Raw genomic sequence first — 19,919 nt, 5'->3', positions numbered from 1 at the left:
CCGTCGTGTATTTCTGAGGGAGAGCCTTCTTATAACCAGGAAATCATCAGATCGTTTTAGGAGAAGGAACACAGCGGTGCAGAATAAAGGTAAATTATAAATGTTTAAAAATGCGTTTAATGAAGCATAAACACATGTTAGACTGCACCACATAGCCTAACACAATCAAGCCTTCGAAAAAAAGCTGATCAACCCTTTAACAGCTGCTGAAAACACTATAGTTTGTAAGTCTTGAAATATTACAGTGCTACAATAATAGGATTAAAAAGCAGAAGGAGAATGAGCATTTAGTTATCAGACTCCAATAGGGTGACCACCCGTCCCGCGTAGCGCGTGCGCGCACAGCGTTTGAAGCCCAATTCACGCGTCACGCAAATTGAGACCGTGTCACGCATAATCTATGCTTGCTCAAAAAAAAGTTGGTCGCTCTATATACTCGAGCCCCAAGCAGACAAACGAACATTACTTGACATTTCAGCACGCTATTGTTGCCACACAAACCCCTCAGTTGAACTGACTAGGTTGTTGTCAACTTTTTCGTTGTTGTCATGACAGCGCACGCACGCGCATACCAGACACACTTGGAAGGAAGGAACTTTCAGATGCGCGCTTTCCAATTCGAAAAATTCGAGAAAGAGACTGTCTGAGAGCCAACGCCATCATCAATTAAAAAGAGAAGGTGTGAGTACAAGAAACAAGAATTGGGAAATGAATATTTGTGGCTGAAAGGTGTTGAGGGGGATACCGAGAGGGCTTTTTGTGACCTTTGCAAAACGTCCTTCTCAATCGGACATGGAGGGAGGGGAATACGAGGTCAATCGTATTTTTTTTTAATACTTTTTTTTTAACTGTTCCTGTGGTGTTGAGCAACTACAGTTCCTGTTAATCCTATACATTTATATTATAATTTATTTAAAGTAAATAAATTGTAATGAAAAATAAATAAAATTAAATAGTAAATCTTAAGTGGAAGTACATCTGTCAATTCATTGAATGTTCAAAATATTATGAGTCTTTATTTAGAAAAAAAATACACATTGGTTGACCTATTCATGAGCATACATCAAAAATTACACGTTTAGGAGAATAGGGCATTATTAATACTATGCAAGGTGGTATGTGCTAGAAATGGGTAAACCACTATCAGTGAGTCTGCCAGTGGGGCACCGCCGCGCCAGACAGTGTCCCACATTGTCCCTCAGAAACATACCCCTTGTCCCCCCTTGGGCTTATTAGCAGGTGGTCACCCTAGACTCCAATATAAGTAATCTGACTCCTTTAAAGTTATTCTTGTTCTTTAACATGTTTCAGTTAGATTGTACATTAGGATACTTTAATATCTTTATTTCAGCACAATTCTGTTCAGTTTATAAGCTGTCAGATGAGACAAAACATGTTAGAACACACTATATCAGTATGTAGTGGGAATAAGTGTGTGATTCTTTCCAGAATTGCAGTTACAATTCATGTAGAGGAAAAAACAAAAAGTAGGATTTTTTTTCTGTTAAACTTTTTTTTTTTTTTCAAAGAATGCACTTTAAATTCAACATTTTCAATATTTGCTGATCTTAAACTTGTAAAATGTAAAATATTAATACTGAACATCAATGTACTAATGGAAAAACCTGTCAACTCTGTTATAGACAAATTGGGTTGACGATAGAGTTAACATTTTCTACCATTTTGTGCTGTAATTAATCTACTATTGGTGTATCCTAAACATTTTGTACAAATGAATGAGAGAAGAATAATGACATACTTCACTGCTTATATAACTTAATAGAGTAAACACAAAACATATTTGAAAATTAGACTTAATTGTTTCATGATAATTCAAGTTGAATGTATGAATCAGGAGGCAGAGACAGTCAATAATAGTTGGAGTGGGAGTCATTTAGTTAATATTTCCCATTAATTTTTTCCCTAAATATACATAAAGCATTATTTTTAGTGATAGTGTGATATAATTTGTGTTATTATTCAAAACTGATTCAAAAAGATTTATTTTTTTTAAATAAAAGAAGGTTTTATCTGGTAGACTCGAAATGAACCCCCAATTCTAGAACGACTCGTGTGTGTCATGTGAAGCAAATGGCACAGATGTGTGTTAGAGGTGTAAGAGACACAATAGTCCTCAATCTGCATAATGACGATTCCCTGCATACATTACCATAGTGTGATGTTTAATTAATTCACATGTATACTTCTAAACTGATAACTGTTGTACTAGGGCAGTAAATATAGTTCTACCCATTTCACGTCAATAGTTCCTCATTTCACCTCATTTATTATCCTGATGTCTTCAGATCTCCTGTAAATTGACACTTTAAGCTCATTTCACTGGTCTAATGCCGCGTTCCAGGCAACCTGTAACCCGTGTTTTTCGTAACTGGGAGTACATCGACCTAGTACGAGTTCACGGGTGGGAAGTCACGGGTTTGACTGCCGTTCCAGTGCACTTTCACGGGTATAAGGTTGTAAAAACACGGGTTACAGGTTGCCTGAAACGCTACAAAGTCGTGAGTCGTGGTTTGAAGTCGTGATTTACGTGCTCAAAAACCTGCCTGGAACGCAGCATAAGACTAAGGGTATCTGTTGGTTACAAATATATACGTTTTTCTGACCATTATTAATATTTATTACATGGCTTGGTTAAATTCCAATGTAGAATGCGGTCTGTTATTTCTTGATAACCGCTGCGAAGTATAACAGACCGTTGCCATGAAAAACAGAGCGTTGCTATGAACGCAACCGTAGAGACGGAACGGACTATTTTCTTTAGCGGAAGCAATACAATCGTTTTTAAATCAATAGAGCGCGGGATCGTGACGTCAGCGCATCACAGTAACGCAAGGCATTGTGGGATTTTAGGACACGGAGGTTAGAACTTGAAGCGTAGAGTAGCAGTAATATTTGTATTTGCGGTAGTATATTGGTATATTTTAGAAGTAGGCTAGTTCAGTTTAGAAAAACGACAGAATGGTGAACGCATGTTGCATTGTAAACTGTCATAATCGTTCTCACGATCGGCGTGGAAAACGTACAACAAAGGGAGTACGATTTTTCAGCTTTCCCGCTTGGAAGAAAAACAATGGAAATCAAGTCGCAGAGCTGACAAAGAGGCGTCGTATGGCATGGGTAGCGGCTGTAAGACGGACAAACATCACCTTCAGCAACATTTCCCGACACATGTTCGTGTGTTCACGGCATTTTCACACAGGTAAGTTATCATTACAACACCAACTGTTATGTGGTTACCGCTAGCTGCCCATAAAAACTTATTTTTGTAGCTAACGTTATGCAGCCAGCACTCGGTTGTGCAAAGTTAGCTAGTTAAACTAGTTGCAACCCAACAGCCGTACAAGGTAGGGCTGTAACCATAGACAGTATATGAAGGCTGTAAATATAACTAGTTTAGCTTAGTTGAGTTTAATTTTATAGTTATGCAGCCAGCTAACTTAACGTTAGTTGTGCAAATTTAGTTAACAACGTTAGTTAAAACTAGTAACAACACAACAACCGTAACATTAACTTCAATTACGAAAGAGTAACTAGATAACTTTGCAAAACTAAGTTAGCTGGCTGCATAGCTATAAAATTAAGCTATAAAGGAAGGAATCTCTATAACGTATGTAACTGTTACATTATGTATCTGTAACCGTTCATCCGATCAACTTTACACTTGAGTGTGGAGTTATGTGGATGAGCAGGTATTCAGACAACTGCAAGCACAGACTAAGAAATTCTGTTTTGTTTTTTCAGGCAAACCAGCCTATGAAATGCTGGAGTGTCATCCCGACTGGGTACCGTCATTACACCTTGGCCACACAGAAGTCAAAACAACACACACGCAGCGTTTTAACCGGAGGACGAAGAGACAGCAAGCTGCACAGAGGTCACAGGAGGATGAAGCTGCACAGAGGTCACAGGAGGATGAAGCTGCACAGAGGTCACAGGAGGATGAAGCTGCACAGAGGTCACAGGAGGATGAAGCTGCACAGAGGTCACAGGAGGATGAAGCTGCACAGAGGTCACAGGAGGATGAAGCTGCACAGAGGTCACAGGAGGATGACAACAGAGAACAGCAGGAATGCAGTTTTTGTAGCCACAGGCGTGCTGAAATTAACCGCTTGCTGAAGGAGAACAGGATACTGAAGAAAGAGCTCTCCCAAAAGAAGATGGATGAGCATTTCTTTAAAGATGATGATGTGAAGGTAAAGTACTACACTGGGCTTCCATGTTTTGCTGTTTTGATGGGCGTGCTGCAGCAGCTTCTTCTTTGCCTGCCACAGACTGTCCGAAAACTTTCGCCTTTTCAGATGCTCGTCTTAACTCTGATGCGCCTGAGGCTGAATCTGCCAATCCAGCACATTGCACACATCTTCTGCATAGACCGAAAGACTGTTTCCACCACGTTCAGAGACACCATAGCTACAATGTTTACACACCTTAGCCCTTTGGTGCACTGGCCTGAGCGACATTGCTTGCAAGGTAGTATGCCACATCAGTTTGTTGAGGCTTTTGGCAGTCGTGTTTCAGTTATTGTGGACTGCTTTGAAATTAACATTGAGAGAGCATCAAATCTGAAAGCTAGAGCACAGACATTTTCTCATTACAAACACAGGCACACCCTCAAGTATCTTATTGGCATTACACCACAGGGAGCTATCTCTTTCATTTCCAAAGGATGGGGAGGTCGTGTCAGTGACAAGCATGTGACTGAGAACAGTGGCCTTCTAAATAAATTATTACCCGGAGACTTGGTGTTGGCGGATCGGGGATTTGACATCAGGGACAGCGTCGGATTTATGTGTGCAGAAGTGAAAGTCCCTGCATTCACAAGAGGACGCTGCCAGTTGGATGCAAAAGATGTTGAGGAGACAAGGCAGATAGCTCACCTCAGGGTCCATGTGGAGAGGGTGATTGGATGTGTACGCAACAAGTACACCATACTAAATGAGACAATACCTGTGAGCATGGTGCTCCCATGTGAAGACGAGGACATTATTTTCCTTGACAAGATTGTGACTGTGTGCTGTGCCTTGACTAATATGTGCCCTAGTGTTGTCATGAAACCATAAAACATGCCATAAACCTTATGAACTGCATATGTTAATAAAGTTAACCATGTGTTATTAAAGTTAATAGTTATTTAGCCTACCCCACATAACTTCACCTTCAAACGGCTTCATGTTTAACTGCTTCTTTTTTCTCTATTTTATTTTTTCTTATTCTTTACAGTGTCTCGTTTTTTTATTTTTATTGTATTGCCTCCTTGAAATGTATTTTAACTGTTTTAATTCAAGGTGTCCTTGAGTGCTAAGAAAGGCGCCCACAAATAAAATGTATTATAATTATTATTATTATTATAAATGATGGAATAAATGATGGAAAACTATGTCAATTCTAAATCTTTTTATTTGTGTCACATAACATGAACTTAGTGCAATGCTGAAGTAAATATGGTAAGTAAACAAGTACTTATAACATGACCTGCACGGTAACAATGTAGTGCAAATATAACAGGTAAAATAAATAACAGGCACTTATAACATGACCTGCACAGTAACAATGTAGTGCAAATATAACAGGTAAAATAAATAACAACTTGAGCTTAGTGCAATGCTGAAGTAAATATGGTAAGTAAACAAGTACTTATAACATGACCTGCACGGTAACAATGTAGTGCAAATATAACAGGTAAAATAAATAACAGGCACTTATAACATGACCTGCACAGTAACAATGTAGTGCAAATATAACAGGTAAAATAAATAACAACTTGAGCTTAGTGCAATGCTGAAGTAAATATGGTAAGTAAACAAGTACTTATAACATGACCTGCACGGTAACAATGTAGTGCAAATATAACAGTATATAACAAATATAACTTCAAGAAATGAAAACATGTCATAATAAAAAAGGCACTATGTACAAACTATTCACAATCTATTGAACAACGAAGTGTTTGTTCAGTATTCAATCAGTTCTGTGTGCATGAGGCACAGAGCCACGGCTCACTAGCTGAAGGGGCCTGACTGAGTCCGACACAGCTGAGGTGGAACCACTTTATTGCACAGTTTTCATTGTCGCAAGCCACCATGTCGTCCTGGTCTTCAGGGCCTCTGCAAACGCACCAGAGTTGGTTTGTATTCTGCAGTGTCTGTGTTCTTGCCCTTTTTGTGTGAGCTTGCTGTAACACGGTTGAAGGATGCAGAGTTGTGGAGGCTGCTCGGGTGTAGTGGCAAGCCACAAGCTCAGGTAGAGAAACCTTGAGGAAAAACTCCTGTGCCTTTGCCAGAAGTGTTGTCCAGAACTCCACATCTGGTAAGATCCGAACCACAGCACAGTCTCGCTGCGTCCACACAACAAAGTCACAAAACCCTGACTCGGTGACGAAAATCTGAGTTTGCACCTGACTGTAGTACTTGTGCGTCGTCTTCAAGTTTAACTTCCCATCAGTTAGCTGAAGACAAAAGTCGCTGTCATCAGTACAGGCCTGCAGGATGGAGTTGTTTTGGTGCTTATATGTGCATTTGATTTCCAGACAGCCTTTCCCACAACATGTGCAGTGAATGAGCCCATCAGGTGATGCCCCAACCTCCGGAAATGATGGATTTATGATAAACCCACATTGCTCCACTTTCTGGTTATCATGCTGGGAAGCTGTCAGTGTGACATAGGTCTGCCTTGCTTCTTCCTCGTGGTCTATCCCCCATCTGATGGCAGCTGTGGATGCTGTTTTTCTGGGGCAGCACACCCTCCTCACAGTTGACAAAGCTGGTCTGGCAACACTGGTGGACACAACGGCATGGATGTTGGAAGCTGTTATTCTTCCTGCTCTTGATGTGTACCAGGCAGGGGATCGATGCTGCTGTCTTGTCAGAGCTTCCACCGCAACCACCTGTGCCTCTGTTACCGCTGCCATGTGTGTGAGGCCCTCACAATGCTGCTGCAGGACAGACAGTTCAGATCCATCCTTCCCCGGGTCACGAAGGTGCTGTAGGGACTTTGGGACTACACATGGCTTAACAGGGTCTGCATAATTTTGGTAGTAGCCCTCCATTCCAGAAAGGCAAACAGCCTTACTTTTAGTATGTAAAATTTCAAGTAGAGGTGACAAGTCTGAAAGTGTTGTTGTGTGTCCACACGGACTTGTGCAGCCAATACGAGTCCGTATCCCTGGCATTGTGCTCTCTCCACTGATACACTTGTCGAGTGCCCTCTTCTTAGCTGCGCCAGAGGAGAAGTCAATCTTGTAGCCCACCTCTGCTTGGACCTTGTCGACACTACTTGGCATCATCCAGTAGGCTGGAACATCAGTGACTGTCTTGGTACCCCGTATCCGCACTGCTACTTCAATCTTAAACAGGAGGGCCCCGACATGTGTGCAAGACTCCGCTATGCCAGCCATGCATGTGCAGTGTGCACACTCCACTTGCCCACTGGTATTGAGGATCACCCATGGCTTGAGTGGAGGTTCATTGAGGCGTTGAGAGTGCAAAACCTAAGACATAAATAACACTGATAAGCATAAAATGAATTATATGTATGTATATATATATATATATATATATATATATATATATATATATATATATTAAAATAGCCTTCACTTAACATTTACACACCAGTAAAAAAATTAAGTCAAACACAGTTGTAAATTCATAGTAAAATCTCCAGTGTATTTTTTGTAGACATGTATTTTTGATCTCTTCACTAGTTCTTTATTTGTGTTTATATAATAAACCTGATTCTGATTTAGCCTAGTACAGAAACTAGTCTAGAACAGTGCAAAAACAACAACAACGACAACAACAACAGCGTTTCGCCTGGAAATTACATTTAATAAAAGTAAACAACTTAACCAAAATGTTTGTTAAGTAAAAAAAGAAAATATATACGATACAAAATTTAACTTGCAGTGTTGTTGTTACGTTTAGTATGGTGACAGAGAGGTGTGTCTGGTGCGTGGTGATTACCTACCTTTGTGCGAACGACGATTTTCTGGTCGTTGAGTTTGTAAATCTCCAGGTCCTGAACCCAACCATTAGTAAACTGGTGATGGGCCTCAAGAGATTTATAATTTCGGAACTGCTCAAATGTGTATGCGCTCACACCACAAACGAGGTAAGAAAACACGTCAGGAAATGTTGTCTGAGGTAGCTTGTTCAGATCAGTCGACCACTCTTTGTGTTCGTACGGATCGAGCCCGTTAATTGCCTTTATTTTCTCTAAGTATCGCTCTTTTGCTTCCTTGTTCAGTTTCTCTCGGTAGATAACCTTGAGCTTGATCTTCGCACGGTCCATGTGTGTTTGTTTACGTTTTTTCTTCTACTCTAGACAACCTCTTTTGGAAAACTAAGAATTACCGCCACCAACTGCCTCTTGGAGTTACAACAGCCGTGTCCTAAAAGATGGCCGCCGCTACTCAGAATGCACTGCGCTATGACGTAGTTGCCCATTCTCTATAAACTCCTTTTTAAATCAATATTTTGTGTCAAATTATTGATTTATTTGGTAGGTAGCCATGTAATAAGCGGGATAATGTATTCGCGTCGGGATCCCGTTCAGCCAGTCGGGGTTGTTATTCGCTATAACAACCGCCTCCCTATTATCCCTTACTTATTTTTGATTGTACAATACATCATTTGTGTTATTTTCTGTATTTCTAGATATAGGCCTATATTTTAATTATCCAATAAATGCTGGAATATTCCCATCGGCTACAAGTGAAGACGGGGAGCAATGCATCAGGAAGAGATGAAATCTGTAAAGACTGAGTTTATTAAAGAGGACAGTGAGAACATGAGTGATCCAGAACCCTGCAGAATGAAACACACTGAAGATCCTGAAGAACAAAGAGGTTGGTGTTTGTTCTTCATGCATTCATGATACTGAAGAACATTCATGTTAGAAACATTCAAGCACATAAACACTTTTAGATAAACAGGTAAACTATGAAATGGTACAACATTTTCTTGTTTGTTTTCAACAAATGGTCATAAATATTATTTTAGCTCTTTTTTTTGTTATATTTATATATGGTTCAACAATTTTTTGCAACAATGTTGCCAATATTTTAGACGTTTTTCAATATTGTTATTATTATAATTATTTTAGTAATAATCAGTTAACTCCAAACTGTATCAAGTACATGAACTTTCCAGAAAGGCTGACATGGTTGTAATCATAACTTAAGGGCCCTTTCACACCTACCTTGTTTGGTCCGGAATTTCGGACTTTTCAGTTTGGTCCGAATCAAAATTACAAGTGTGAAACCTCCCCCGGACCACGGCCCGGACAAAACAGACGAAATTTGGTCAGACGAAAAGAGGTAGTCTTGGTCCGGATCAAACTGAACAAAGGTTTGGTTTGTTTCTAGTGTGAAAGCATTTTCTGTATGGTTCGGACTTTCAGACCATTTACAGGAAGTTCCGGTGGTTCCCGCGTAGCCTAAACAACTGAAGAAGAATATTTATGTGCAGTCCTGCCCACAGCGATTCTTCCAGCTGATTCGCGCGCGCGCACACACACACACACACACACACACACACATCGTCCTGCCGACGATGATAAAATGTTTGCACAACGAGGACGTTCATTTGGCGAATTTGAACTAGCCTCGAGTATAGTTGGTGCTGCAGGGTGTAATTTCATAATCATAAAAGTATAGTGGCAACGATATGCGTCTGTTCATTCATTCTTGTCAAATTTACCTGCCGAACTGACAACACGCTGATGTCAGACGCACGTCCGTTTACAGTGAATAACTGATTCGCGGCTGTACCACAAACACATACTTGCTATTTTTATTTCAAATCCAGAAGTTATGCTGCAACTTTTATTACAAAAAAAAGTTTTGTCAGCATTGCGATTCTCTTTGTACACATATACACTCTTTAATGGACGTATGCACGTTTAAACAACGCAGGGCTATTATTCCATGCATTACTTCTACTTATATTAAGTTGCTCAAACAAGTGGTCAAATATTTAACCATGTACTTATATTAAAATCGCAAATATTTTAAATTAAAACTTAAAATTGACAAAAACTGGAACGGATCGCCAGACCGCATCCGCATGCAGTGTGAAGCTCTAACCTGTTAACATGGGTACAGAAAAAAAATACGCACTGCAAACGGAGTATGTGTGAAACGGGCGTTACACTTGGAACACACTCACACACCCCTGTTTTCAAGTTGCAGGGAATTGAAAAATGAAAAAAAATAAAATAAATCCACAGTATAAATATTTAATGGCAATTAACCAATTTTTAGATAATCAGTTTCCTCAAATGAAATGAGTTAACTCAAGTTTTAATTCAGTGGTATTATTAACATACAGTAAAGAACTGAAAATTCACAGCTGTTCTTGTTTTGCTGGTTTTTACAGTATAATTGTAGTTTATGATTTACAGACTCTTGTAGTGTCTATAAATTTTACAGCATTTGTTTTTTTACAGTGGGATCTCAATGGAAGGAGAAGTCTAGTGTGGCCGGCCCTTAATAACTTAAAAAGTTTAGTAACAAATTAAATTTCAGTGTAAAAGTTGGTGTTAAAATATGACAGTATTGTATATTTTAATGACAATATCACGTTATATATAATTAATTTACAAAAAAGGCAAAAATACAAAATGTAAAAAGTAATTACATCAGGGCTCACTTTTATGACCTTTCACTTCATATTTCTCTTTTTGAATTTTTTGATTTGCTGAAAATGGATTCAAACGTTTTTCTTTAATTTCAGACCTGATGGAAGTGAAGGAGGAGAGTGAAGAACTGAGTGAAGTGAAGGAGGAGAGTGAAGAACTGAGTGAAGTGGAGGAGACATATCGCTCAAAGACTAAAAAGACATTTTTAAATAAAAGAAGAGCCAATAAATCTTTCACCTGCACTCAGTGTGGAAAGAGTTTCTCAAGCAAACAAAATCTTGAGCGTCACATGAGAATTCACACTGGAGAAAAGCTGTTCACATGTAATCAGTGTGGGAAGAGTTTCACGGAAAAATCAAGTCTTAAGTGGCACATGTTAATCCACACAGGAGAGAAGCCGTTCGCATGTGATCAATGTGGGAAGAGTTTCACGCAATCATCATCCCTTAAAGAACACATGAGGATCCACACCGGAGAGAAGCCGTTCACATGTGATCAATGTGGGAAGAGTTTCACGCAATCATCATCCCTTAAAGAACACATTAGGATCCACACCGGAGAGAAGCCATTCACATGTGATCAATGTGGCAAAACATTTCTTGGGTCATCAGCTCTAAAAGCACACCTGACAGTTCATACGAAGGAGAAGCCACATTCATGTTCTGTGTGTGGAAAGAGTTTTTCACAGCGTCAAACTTTACATGCACATCAGAAAATTCACTCTGGTGTGAGAGAGTACATGTGCTTTGAGTGTAAGAAAACTTTTATTAGACAGAACTATTTAAAACTGCATGAGAGAATTCACACTGGAGAAAAACCTTACAAGTGTTCACACTGTGACAAGAGATTCAGTCGATCAGAATATCTGAAAAGACATGAGAAAATCCACAGCAGAGAGAAACCGCACAACCTTGTTTAAAACAACTTGCGATATTGCAATATCACTGATATCTAAATCCAGTGTTAGTTCAGTGTAATTGCCATGAAATACTGCAGTATGAGATGATGATGAACAGAAGAAGACAAACCAGCCCGAGACTCACTGTTTTAAAAAGTGTGTGTGTTTCTGTTCTAAAATCTGTGTGTTTTAGATGGGTTTTTCATCTCCATGGAAGAGAAGAGCTGGTCTGATAGCGGACTAGGACTGTCACGATTCCTCGATTAAAGTCAAGTATTTAAAAAATCCTCGATTGCAATTTACTCGTGTCGAGTAACTGGCAAAATACCAGAAGTGTAATACATGCTAGAATTCATATACCGTATTATTACACATTTTTCTAAGGCTATGTGCTATATTTTAAAACCATTTACAATCATAATTTATCATAGTGCTATTGTGAACTCACAAAGTCTGTTTCAGTTAAATAAATATATGCTAATTTTTTTCCACAGAGAAGCACAGCGCTTTATTTATTTACATGCGTGCAGATTACATGTTAAAATGACCTCAGCTACGTTCACAGTAAACGCTGCTGTTTGTTTATGTTTCCAATAACTTGCGTTTGGGAATGCAAAAAGTCGGACGTGGTTTGTGTTTTTGCATAGTTGTTATCATTCATATGTGTGGAGCGTCTTGGGATTCTCATGCTGTGAGTTTGGGTTGCTTAACGTTCATCTGGGAATGCAGTCTGTGCCATTTCACAAGTTTTGTCAAATTTGTAACTCATTTGTAAATCTACGCTAACAAAGGAGAATACATACATATGTTTCCAAATATACAAATTGTTGTTCATCACAATTTCAAAATAAATGTTTAACCCCTCACTCTGAGTTTGCATGTTTTGATGTGCACATGTTTTATTTTAATAAATTACAGTGGCTGTTGCATGTCTATCGTACAAAAGTGACCAAATATTAAAGATTATGTGGACATTGAATTAAATGTTGTTTGGTCAATATTAAACAAGGATTTGGTCATAACGTAGCTGCATAGCTGATATAAAAAATTGGATGACTAGTAATTTCCTACTACTCAATATCAGTGTGTAGCTGAAAATGAAAATGTAATGTAAATGAAGAGATGTTTAATCGATCACAAGTTCAGTATGGCGTGCCACAAGGCTCAGTACTAGGACCGTTGCTGTTCACTCTGTACATGATGCTACCCTTGGGAGATATCATTAGGAAGCATGTCATTAGTTTTCACTTTTATGCTGATGATACTTCAGCTCTATATTTCTTCACGGCCTGGAGAAAACTTACCAATTCACAAAATTGACGGAATGCATAGCTTATCTAAAAACATGAATTACTAGTAATTTCCTACTACTTAATTCTGAAAAAAAACAGATTCTAATTAGGGATGCACGATATTGTGTTTTGGCCGATATTCGATATGCCGATATTTTCAAACTAATTTTGTCCGTTTATTCGTTTTTTAAATAAAAAATGTACATCTCCTACTTGAACAGGTCTACCAAATGCTCCCCTGTTTTCAGGTGCTGATGCGGTGGTGACCCTTTCATGTAACATGTAAGGGTGGCGCTGCCAATAAAGCAACTAAAAGCTGTCACAAAGAACCGCAAAGATGCAGTTGACGATGCTGACTCGCAATCTTCTCAGTAGTGAATGCGCCGGAGAGAAATGCACATTTCGGATTACATAGTTTTCTTTCGTTTTGAATTGTTCTGTTTAAAAATATAATCTCAAGCGTTCTGTAGATAATAGATATATTTCTCAGGTCTGTGAGGCAAGTAGGCTATGCTGAGTTTAGTTTAATTTATGAGTTCACGCGCCGGCACCTCCGTGTCGAGATATCTATTATCTATTATCTGCTTTACTACTTATTTATTAAATCCAGGCAATTGGTTGATGAAACATTGCTTAAAATTAAGATACAATTAATACAAAATGAAATTCATTTAGAAAGGCTTTGTGCTTGAGGTCTCTGTGCAAGTTTTAAAGCAGTCTTTTAGGCTAGTGCCGCTTTCAGAGCGGTCACGTCCGTAACCGAGAACTGTCACTGTTTTTCCTCATAAATGCGAACACGAAAATAAAATAAAATTAATATTTTATGCTCTGTGGAGAGCATAGTAGCTTTGAGAGCTTACATTAGTAAGCTACAGGACATCATCTTTCAAAACATGACCTGCACGAAAGAGAAAAAAAATGACTGCGTCATTGTACCCAGCACTTCTGAAAATGCACTTGCGAATGCGTCTCTGTGCCCAGCACATTTCAAACCAAACTGAAGCCCATGCTCGAAATGCCTCCACATGTTGGAAGTTTAAGTTGCTGGAGCTCTTGCTACGTTCACGGTCGTCATATGCACATAGGAAACACACCACCCTATCGGCAAAGCTCATCGGCAGAAATATTCATATCATTTAAAGCTTTTATCGGCCGATACCGATGTTGTGTTGATATCATTGTGCATCCCTAATTCTAATTATTGGACAAAAAAAATTCAACACTTGATGGCTGCTCTGTTAAGTCTTCGTCGTCGGTTAGGAACCTGGGTGTGCTCTTTGATACCAATCTTTCATTTGAAAGTCACGTGTCTAGTATCTGTAAAACCACATTTTCCCATCTTAAAAATATATCTAAATTACGTCATATGCTCTCATTGACAAATGCGGTACAATTAGTTCATGCGTTCATGACATCGGCTAGATTATTGTAATGCTCTACTGGGTGGTTGCCCAGCACAATTAATAAACAAACTACAGCTAGTTCAAAACGCAGCAGCTCGAGTTCTTACTAGAACCAGGAAGTATGACCATATTAGCCCTGTTCTGTCAACACTGCATTGGCTCCCTATTAAACATCGTATAAATTGTAAAATATTGCTGATTACTTACAAAGCACTAAATGGTTTAGCTCCGCAGTACTTCAGCGAGCTCTTAACGCATTATAGTCCTTCACCTCTATTTCAAAACTCCGGCCAGTTGATAATACCTAAAATATCAAAATCAACTGCTGGTTGTAGATCCTTTTCCTATTTAGCACCAAAACTTTGAAACAGTCTTCCTAACATTGTCCGGGAAGCAGACACACTCTGTCAGTTCAAATCTAGACTAAAGACACATCTCTTTGACCTAGCATACACAACCGGGGACACTTCCCATAAATCCTGATGTACTCGTTACATCATAAGAAGAATGGCATCTATGCTAATATTAGTCCCTTTGTTTATTCCAAGGTTTACCGCAGTCCACCATATCCAGATCTGATGAAGGACCTTCACCTGGACACGACAAGAACGCAGTCTTGAAGTGTCAACTAGTCTATCCCCTGTGAAAGCCTCCTTCCCTTTACCTCTCTACAGATAAAGTGTTGTTGCGTTAATTTAGGTTCGCGTGGCTACGCCAAAGCAATACAATTCTGCATTATAAATTTTAAAGTCAGACAAGAGGTTTATTGAGGGTTGGTTTGTAGGGAAGGACTTCACACCTGTGCACATATATTCAAACGTGTATACCTATAGACTGAACTGTTAATACACGTGTGCACACCATCAGCATTCTCACAGGTTCATGTTTTAAAGTTTGCGCAGAAAGAACTTAAGAGTTTTCTGTTAAAACGGTGTCATGTTACTGGCCCCTAAGTTAATAACTAATGATCGTTGCGATTGAAGTGAATCAATCAAAACTAACTTTAGCTGGAAAATAACTTTATTCTAGAGCTGCTATAAAGCCAAAACAATCTCTGTTAATTTAATTTCCTATTATCACTGTAAAGCTGCTTTGGAACAATCTACAATTGTTAAAAGGGCTATATAAATGAAGATGACTTGACTTGACTTTACGTAGTGTAACAACAACAATCACCAGGCCGTTGGCGCCCTCTGCAGGTGTAACGATCACTAGTGAGAGTGCACAGAATTACTATTGGAGGCACTCCAACCTGGACAATCACCACACATCCATAGACTCAATCCCCCATAATCCTTTGCCCAGACTAATCAGCCATGATCACATCCACCTGTATGTCATTACCTTGTAGAGCTCACCCCATAAAAGCCTGGTTTTCTCATTCATTCACAGCAAAGTTTTGTATATTGTGGCACTGCATTTCTGAGCTTTTCTCTGCTTTTCTCTGCTTTTCTCTGCGTCCATGTATTTCGGTTTTCTTTATCTTTTAAGAAATAGTCCTTTCCATGTGGTAAATATAAATATATACAAACTATTAATTGATTGAATTTACAGAAAAGGTACTATATTGTGATATTTATTGTTATCGGGATATGAGATTTTGGTCATATCACCCAGCCCTAGTACATCAGTGTATTTGCCAGAAGAACGTCCACCGATGGTAAGAGAGAAAAGAGACATTAACTTTTTGCCAGAAACTATGCCAATTGGTCAGGGATTCTGCATTACGGAAGCCTGGCAAGCCAGACCTACATCAAGATGTTAGGTCTAGCAACTCTCCATAGACAGGGCCCAATCCGAGGGGCGGGATAAATGGTTGTCTCTCAAAATCCCTCTGCACGCAATAGGATATCGCTACAACCAATCAGAGCAACAAGCGGAGCTAATCGGTATCAGAGCCATAGAGAGAATGAATAGAGAATCTCTCTATGGCTCTGATCGGTATATTAAACTTTTTCCGTATCCAGTCGGCAAAACTCCGAACACATCTTCCTTTTTTAAAAATGACTGAAGTGCCGTTCTTTTCTCTTTTCTCAAAGAAAAACTTAACTGCAAGTCCCCCAGTGTCACGGCCAAAGCCGATTCAAAAGACCGCTGTTCGCCAGCAACAGCCGCCATTCTTTGTTTTAAGGTTCCCTAACCGTCGCAACTCTGTCGTCATTGTGTTAAGCCCGCCCCACCGACTCTATACACAAAAGTGATTGGCCTGACCCAATTTAGGTTTTTGCAGCAAAAAGGTCTATGGAGAGTTGCTAGACTACCCTGGCTGCAAAATACGTTTTGCTGCCGCTAGGGTGCGTCTAGATTTCTAGGCTAGCATTACGGATGAGGGTGGGGAGATCATTTCGCCTGCATGGAACCGTGAATGAGAATGTTCTGGAGAGTGATTATGCTGCTCTCTGTGATGGTGTCACAAACCGTCGCTCTTTGACGGATTGTAGGCTTCTGGCCTCGTAGGAGCGAGTGAAAGTAGGAGGGAGCTGAGCCTGTGGTAGATCTGTAAGCAAGCGTCAATGCCTTGAACTTGATATGAGCAGCGAGTGGTAGCCAGTGCAGACAAGAAGACAAGCATTCTGAATCATTTGTAGAGGTTTAGTTGCACATGATGGAAGTCCAGCCAGAAGAGTATTGTCGTAATCAAGCCTAGAAATGACCAGGGCCTGGACGAGAAGCTGTGTTGCATGCTCAGTTAGGAAAGGCCTGATCTTCCTGATCAGTAGTTGTCGTCCATTTCCTAGATTTAGTCCTGTGGTGACCTCAGAGGTCGTTGAAAGGTGTTTCTGTTGTTGCATACCGAAGTGTTCCATAACTCCTATACAGGACCTGCATAGAACATCCAATGCACACACAGAAGCACTAGGGAATCGCAGTTTCTCAAAGGTTGAAGAGGGCCTGAGCTAACTATCATCAGGACAAACTACCAAGACTACTGATAATACACTCCCTCCTTAGGAAGAAGTACAGAGAGAATTCACTTTAGTTGCTAGAGAAATTACACATGAAAGAGGTACAATTCTGTAAATCAGGTGAAGTCACGTATAGTTGGACCCCTGTAACCTTAACTCGTCAGCTAGAAACATATATAGACAACACATGTTGAGGTTTACATCAGTTGGTTAACACTCACAGCAAACATAAACATATGATTAAAAGTATACTTGTAACAACTGAGACCAAATCAGACATATTTATTTGGCATATGTACCATACAAATCTTCACACTCCACTCTGGGAATCCCATCTTCCCCCAAGAAGGTCTTCTAGTTGTCATGACCACGATCAGATAAAGTTTTATGGGTGTTAAAGGAATGTGACCACATGCAAGAGAGAGACCATGGAAAGACAGAAACAATCTGCAAAACAGACTCTCCTGCATTCATTTATTGATGAACTGACTAACATGAAATGAACATGCATTCCAGAACATTTTGTGAATGATTTACTGTCGTCTGTTGTTTTTTAATACTATTATCTGTTGATAATATGATCTTTTGATACTATGTATTTTATTATACCACCAATGGTCAATGTAAACTTACCTGTATCATGTCTCCTATCTCCCCCACTGGGGCCCAGCTCCCAGGGCCCAACAGGCTTGAGCAACGCCTGCTCTGCTTTCATACTCCCAAAAGGGAGTCAGACTCTTCTTCAATCCAGAAAAACTGCAACTTTACCATCACGGAACGGACAACGATCAACTCTTGGCCTTCTTGGTACGTTCAGGGTGCCGTCCTGTCCAGCGTGGCCGCAGCAGGTCTCGACTCACAACAGCTATGTGCTCATCCGGAGAGAGAGGACTCTCTCTCCACCACAACAGCATCAAGGACAACCTCAGGAGTTCCACATCTTCATTCAATGCAGAAGTCGTCCATCACAACTCCCACCATTCGCTTTGCTTGTCCTCTCCGGCCCAGGGCTGGCAGGCCACAATCTGCACTTCAGCTATGAGAACAGTGTCGCACTAACCACGAAAGTCTAGCATATCTTCTCCATCCAGCAGAGAAGAAACGATTGCAACTCATACAGTGACATTTGACACTCAAGGACCTAGCAACGAATTCAATCTTCAACCACTTCAAGAACTGACCGTGCAAGTATCAATTTAATGAGGTGCTCTGAAAATAAGCTTATGGTTCTTTTCAATGTTAAATAGATCTTTTCCATAGTTCTATTTCCTGCTTCCAGTTCCACATCACTCACCCCCTTTACCTATGCATGTATGTATGTATGAATGAATGTATGCATGTTTGTTTATTTAGTGTTAGTTATGTTTGTGAGTTAGTTAAGAAAACTTGTGCACAACATGGATTGGTTTCTAAGTGTCTCTGCTCGCATACAAAGTCCCTTTTACGATCTTGATCTTGTTACATGCTCTAAGCACTGTAAATGCTAAGGAATAATTTGTCATGTGGATGAAGGTAGATGAACCCAAAAGCAGACTGAATGCTCACACACAATTTATTGTAGACAAAACAGAGAAAACAAAACCCACGAGGGGGCAAAACAAGACAAGAGTCAATTAGCCTTGACTAAGACTCGACTTGACCTTGACGATGACTAGACAGTAACTAACAGAAAAACAATTCTCACTATATGTTGAACAGGATTCCAGACAAAGTACTCACAGAGGTATATCATAAAGATAGACAAGCAACAATAGACAGTGTTTGACAATGAACCGACAAAGAACAGAGAAACACAAGGGGGTTATAAAGGGAGGCTAAAAATGAACACAACAGGTGAGACTAATATGGTAATAATTACAAAACGAGGATAACAAGGGGGCGGGGTTAGAAACGAGACAACGCAAGCACATGGCCCAAACAAATGGCCATGTACTGCACATAAAAACATGGGTCTGTCATGATTCTGCCTCAAGACGAGAGAAAATCAAGAACAAGATGGCAGAATCATGACATAATTATTTTTCAGTGACCATGAAAGATACACTTTTCTTAGAATAAATGAATAATAAAAGAGTTCGTTGGAACTGATTAATTGATTGTATCATTAATTGGCTTACCTCAAAGTTAATCTAATTAACTGACCCAAATATTAAAGGTGCCCTAGAATGTGAAATTGAATTTATCTTGGCATAGTTAAATAACAAGAGTTCAGTACATGGACATGACATACAGTGAGTCTCAAACACCATAGTTTTCCCTTTCTTATTTAAATCTCGTTTTTGAAAAACACCCCTGAAAAACAGGCGAATCTCCACATAACACCAACTGTGACGCAACAGTTGGGATCATTAATATGTACGCCTCTAAAAATTTGCATATGCCAGCCCATGCTCAGTGCCAGGCGGAACTGCACAGCCGAATCATCAGAAGTTCTGCAGGTGAAGAAACAAGCAGGAGGAGGATCATAGGGAAAATGGCAGATCTATCTATAATCTATCTATAATCGGATACCGCTACAGTTTAATTCGAAGTTGTTAGTTGCTCTGCCCGTTTCACCACGGACTGTTTTTCTAACCTGGAACATATATCAAGCAGCCAGGCTTCTCTCGGCGTCTCAAACGGACGAAGGGGGCAATTTCAACTAACGTTATATTCTCGCAAGCGGTAAGTAGTGATTTTATTAACAATAATTTACACTGTGTTATCTAGATCCAGCGCGATATTGTTTTTTCCTCGAGAGACATCGTGGCTTGCAAACGAG

At 39.7% G+C, this 19,919-nt stretch overlaps 2 protein-coding genes across 2 annotated transcripts; one reads left to right on the top strand and one right to left on the bottom strand.

Moving 5' to 3' along the window:
- Positions 1–31: 31 nt before the first annotated feature.
- Positions 32–12,417, top strand: LOC307163676 (uncharacterized protein). The gene is made up of 3 exons (XM_079879843.1): positions 32–89; positions 8,676–8,866; positions 10,755–12,417. Exons 2-3 carry the CDS (start codon positions 8,749–8,751, stop codon positions 11,576–11,578), a joined length of 942 nt encoding a protein of 313 aa, XP_079735969.1. The 5' UTR covers positions 32–89; positions 8,676–8,748; the 3' UTR covers positions 11,579–12,417.
- LOC307162435 (uncharacterized protein) lies at positions 5,402–8,412 on the bottom strand. Its single transcript, XM_079877712.1, has 2 exons — positions 7,987–8,412; positions 5,402–7,507 (listed from the first exon to the last, which is right to left on the bottom strand). Exons 1-2 carry the CDS (start codon positions 8,308–8,310, stop codon positions 5,984–5,986), a joined length of 1,848 nt encoding a protein of 615 aa, XP_079733838.1. The 5' UTR covers positions 8,311–8,412; the 3' UTR covers positions 5,402–5,983.
- Positions 12,418–19,919: the final 7,502 nt, after the last annotated feature.

Source organism: Squalius cephalus (assembly GCF_949319135.1).
Source record: "Squalius cephalus genome assembly, chromosome: 1".
NCBI classification, from domain to species: domain Eukaryota; kingdom Metazoa; phylum Chordata; class Actinopteri; order Cypriniformes; family Leuciscidae; genus Squalius; species Squalius cephalus.
This window is presented reverse-complemented; position numbering and strand designations above follow the sequence as displayed.

What these genes read in the sequence shown, in the direction of transcription:
- LOC307163676 (XM_079879843.1), top strand. Translation starts at nt 8,749, where the DNA reads ATGCATCAGGAAGAGATGAAATCTGTAAAGACTGAGTTTATTAAAGAG. An exon ending in AGATCCTGAAGAACAAAGAG is followed by an intron (nt 8,867 to 10,754) that starts GTTGGTGTTTGT and finishes CTTTAATTTCAG; the next exon opens with ACCTGATGGAAGTGAAGGAG.
- LOC307162435 (XM_079877712.1), bottom strand. Translation starts at nt 8,310, where the DNA reads ATGGACCGTGCGAAGATCAAGCTCAAGGTTATCTACCGAGAGAAACTG. An exon ending in AAATCGTCGTTCGCACAAAG is followed by an intron (nt 7,508 to 7,986) that starts GTAGGTAATCAC and finishes TTTATGTCTTAG; the next exon opens with GTTTTGCACTCTCAACGCCT.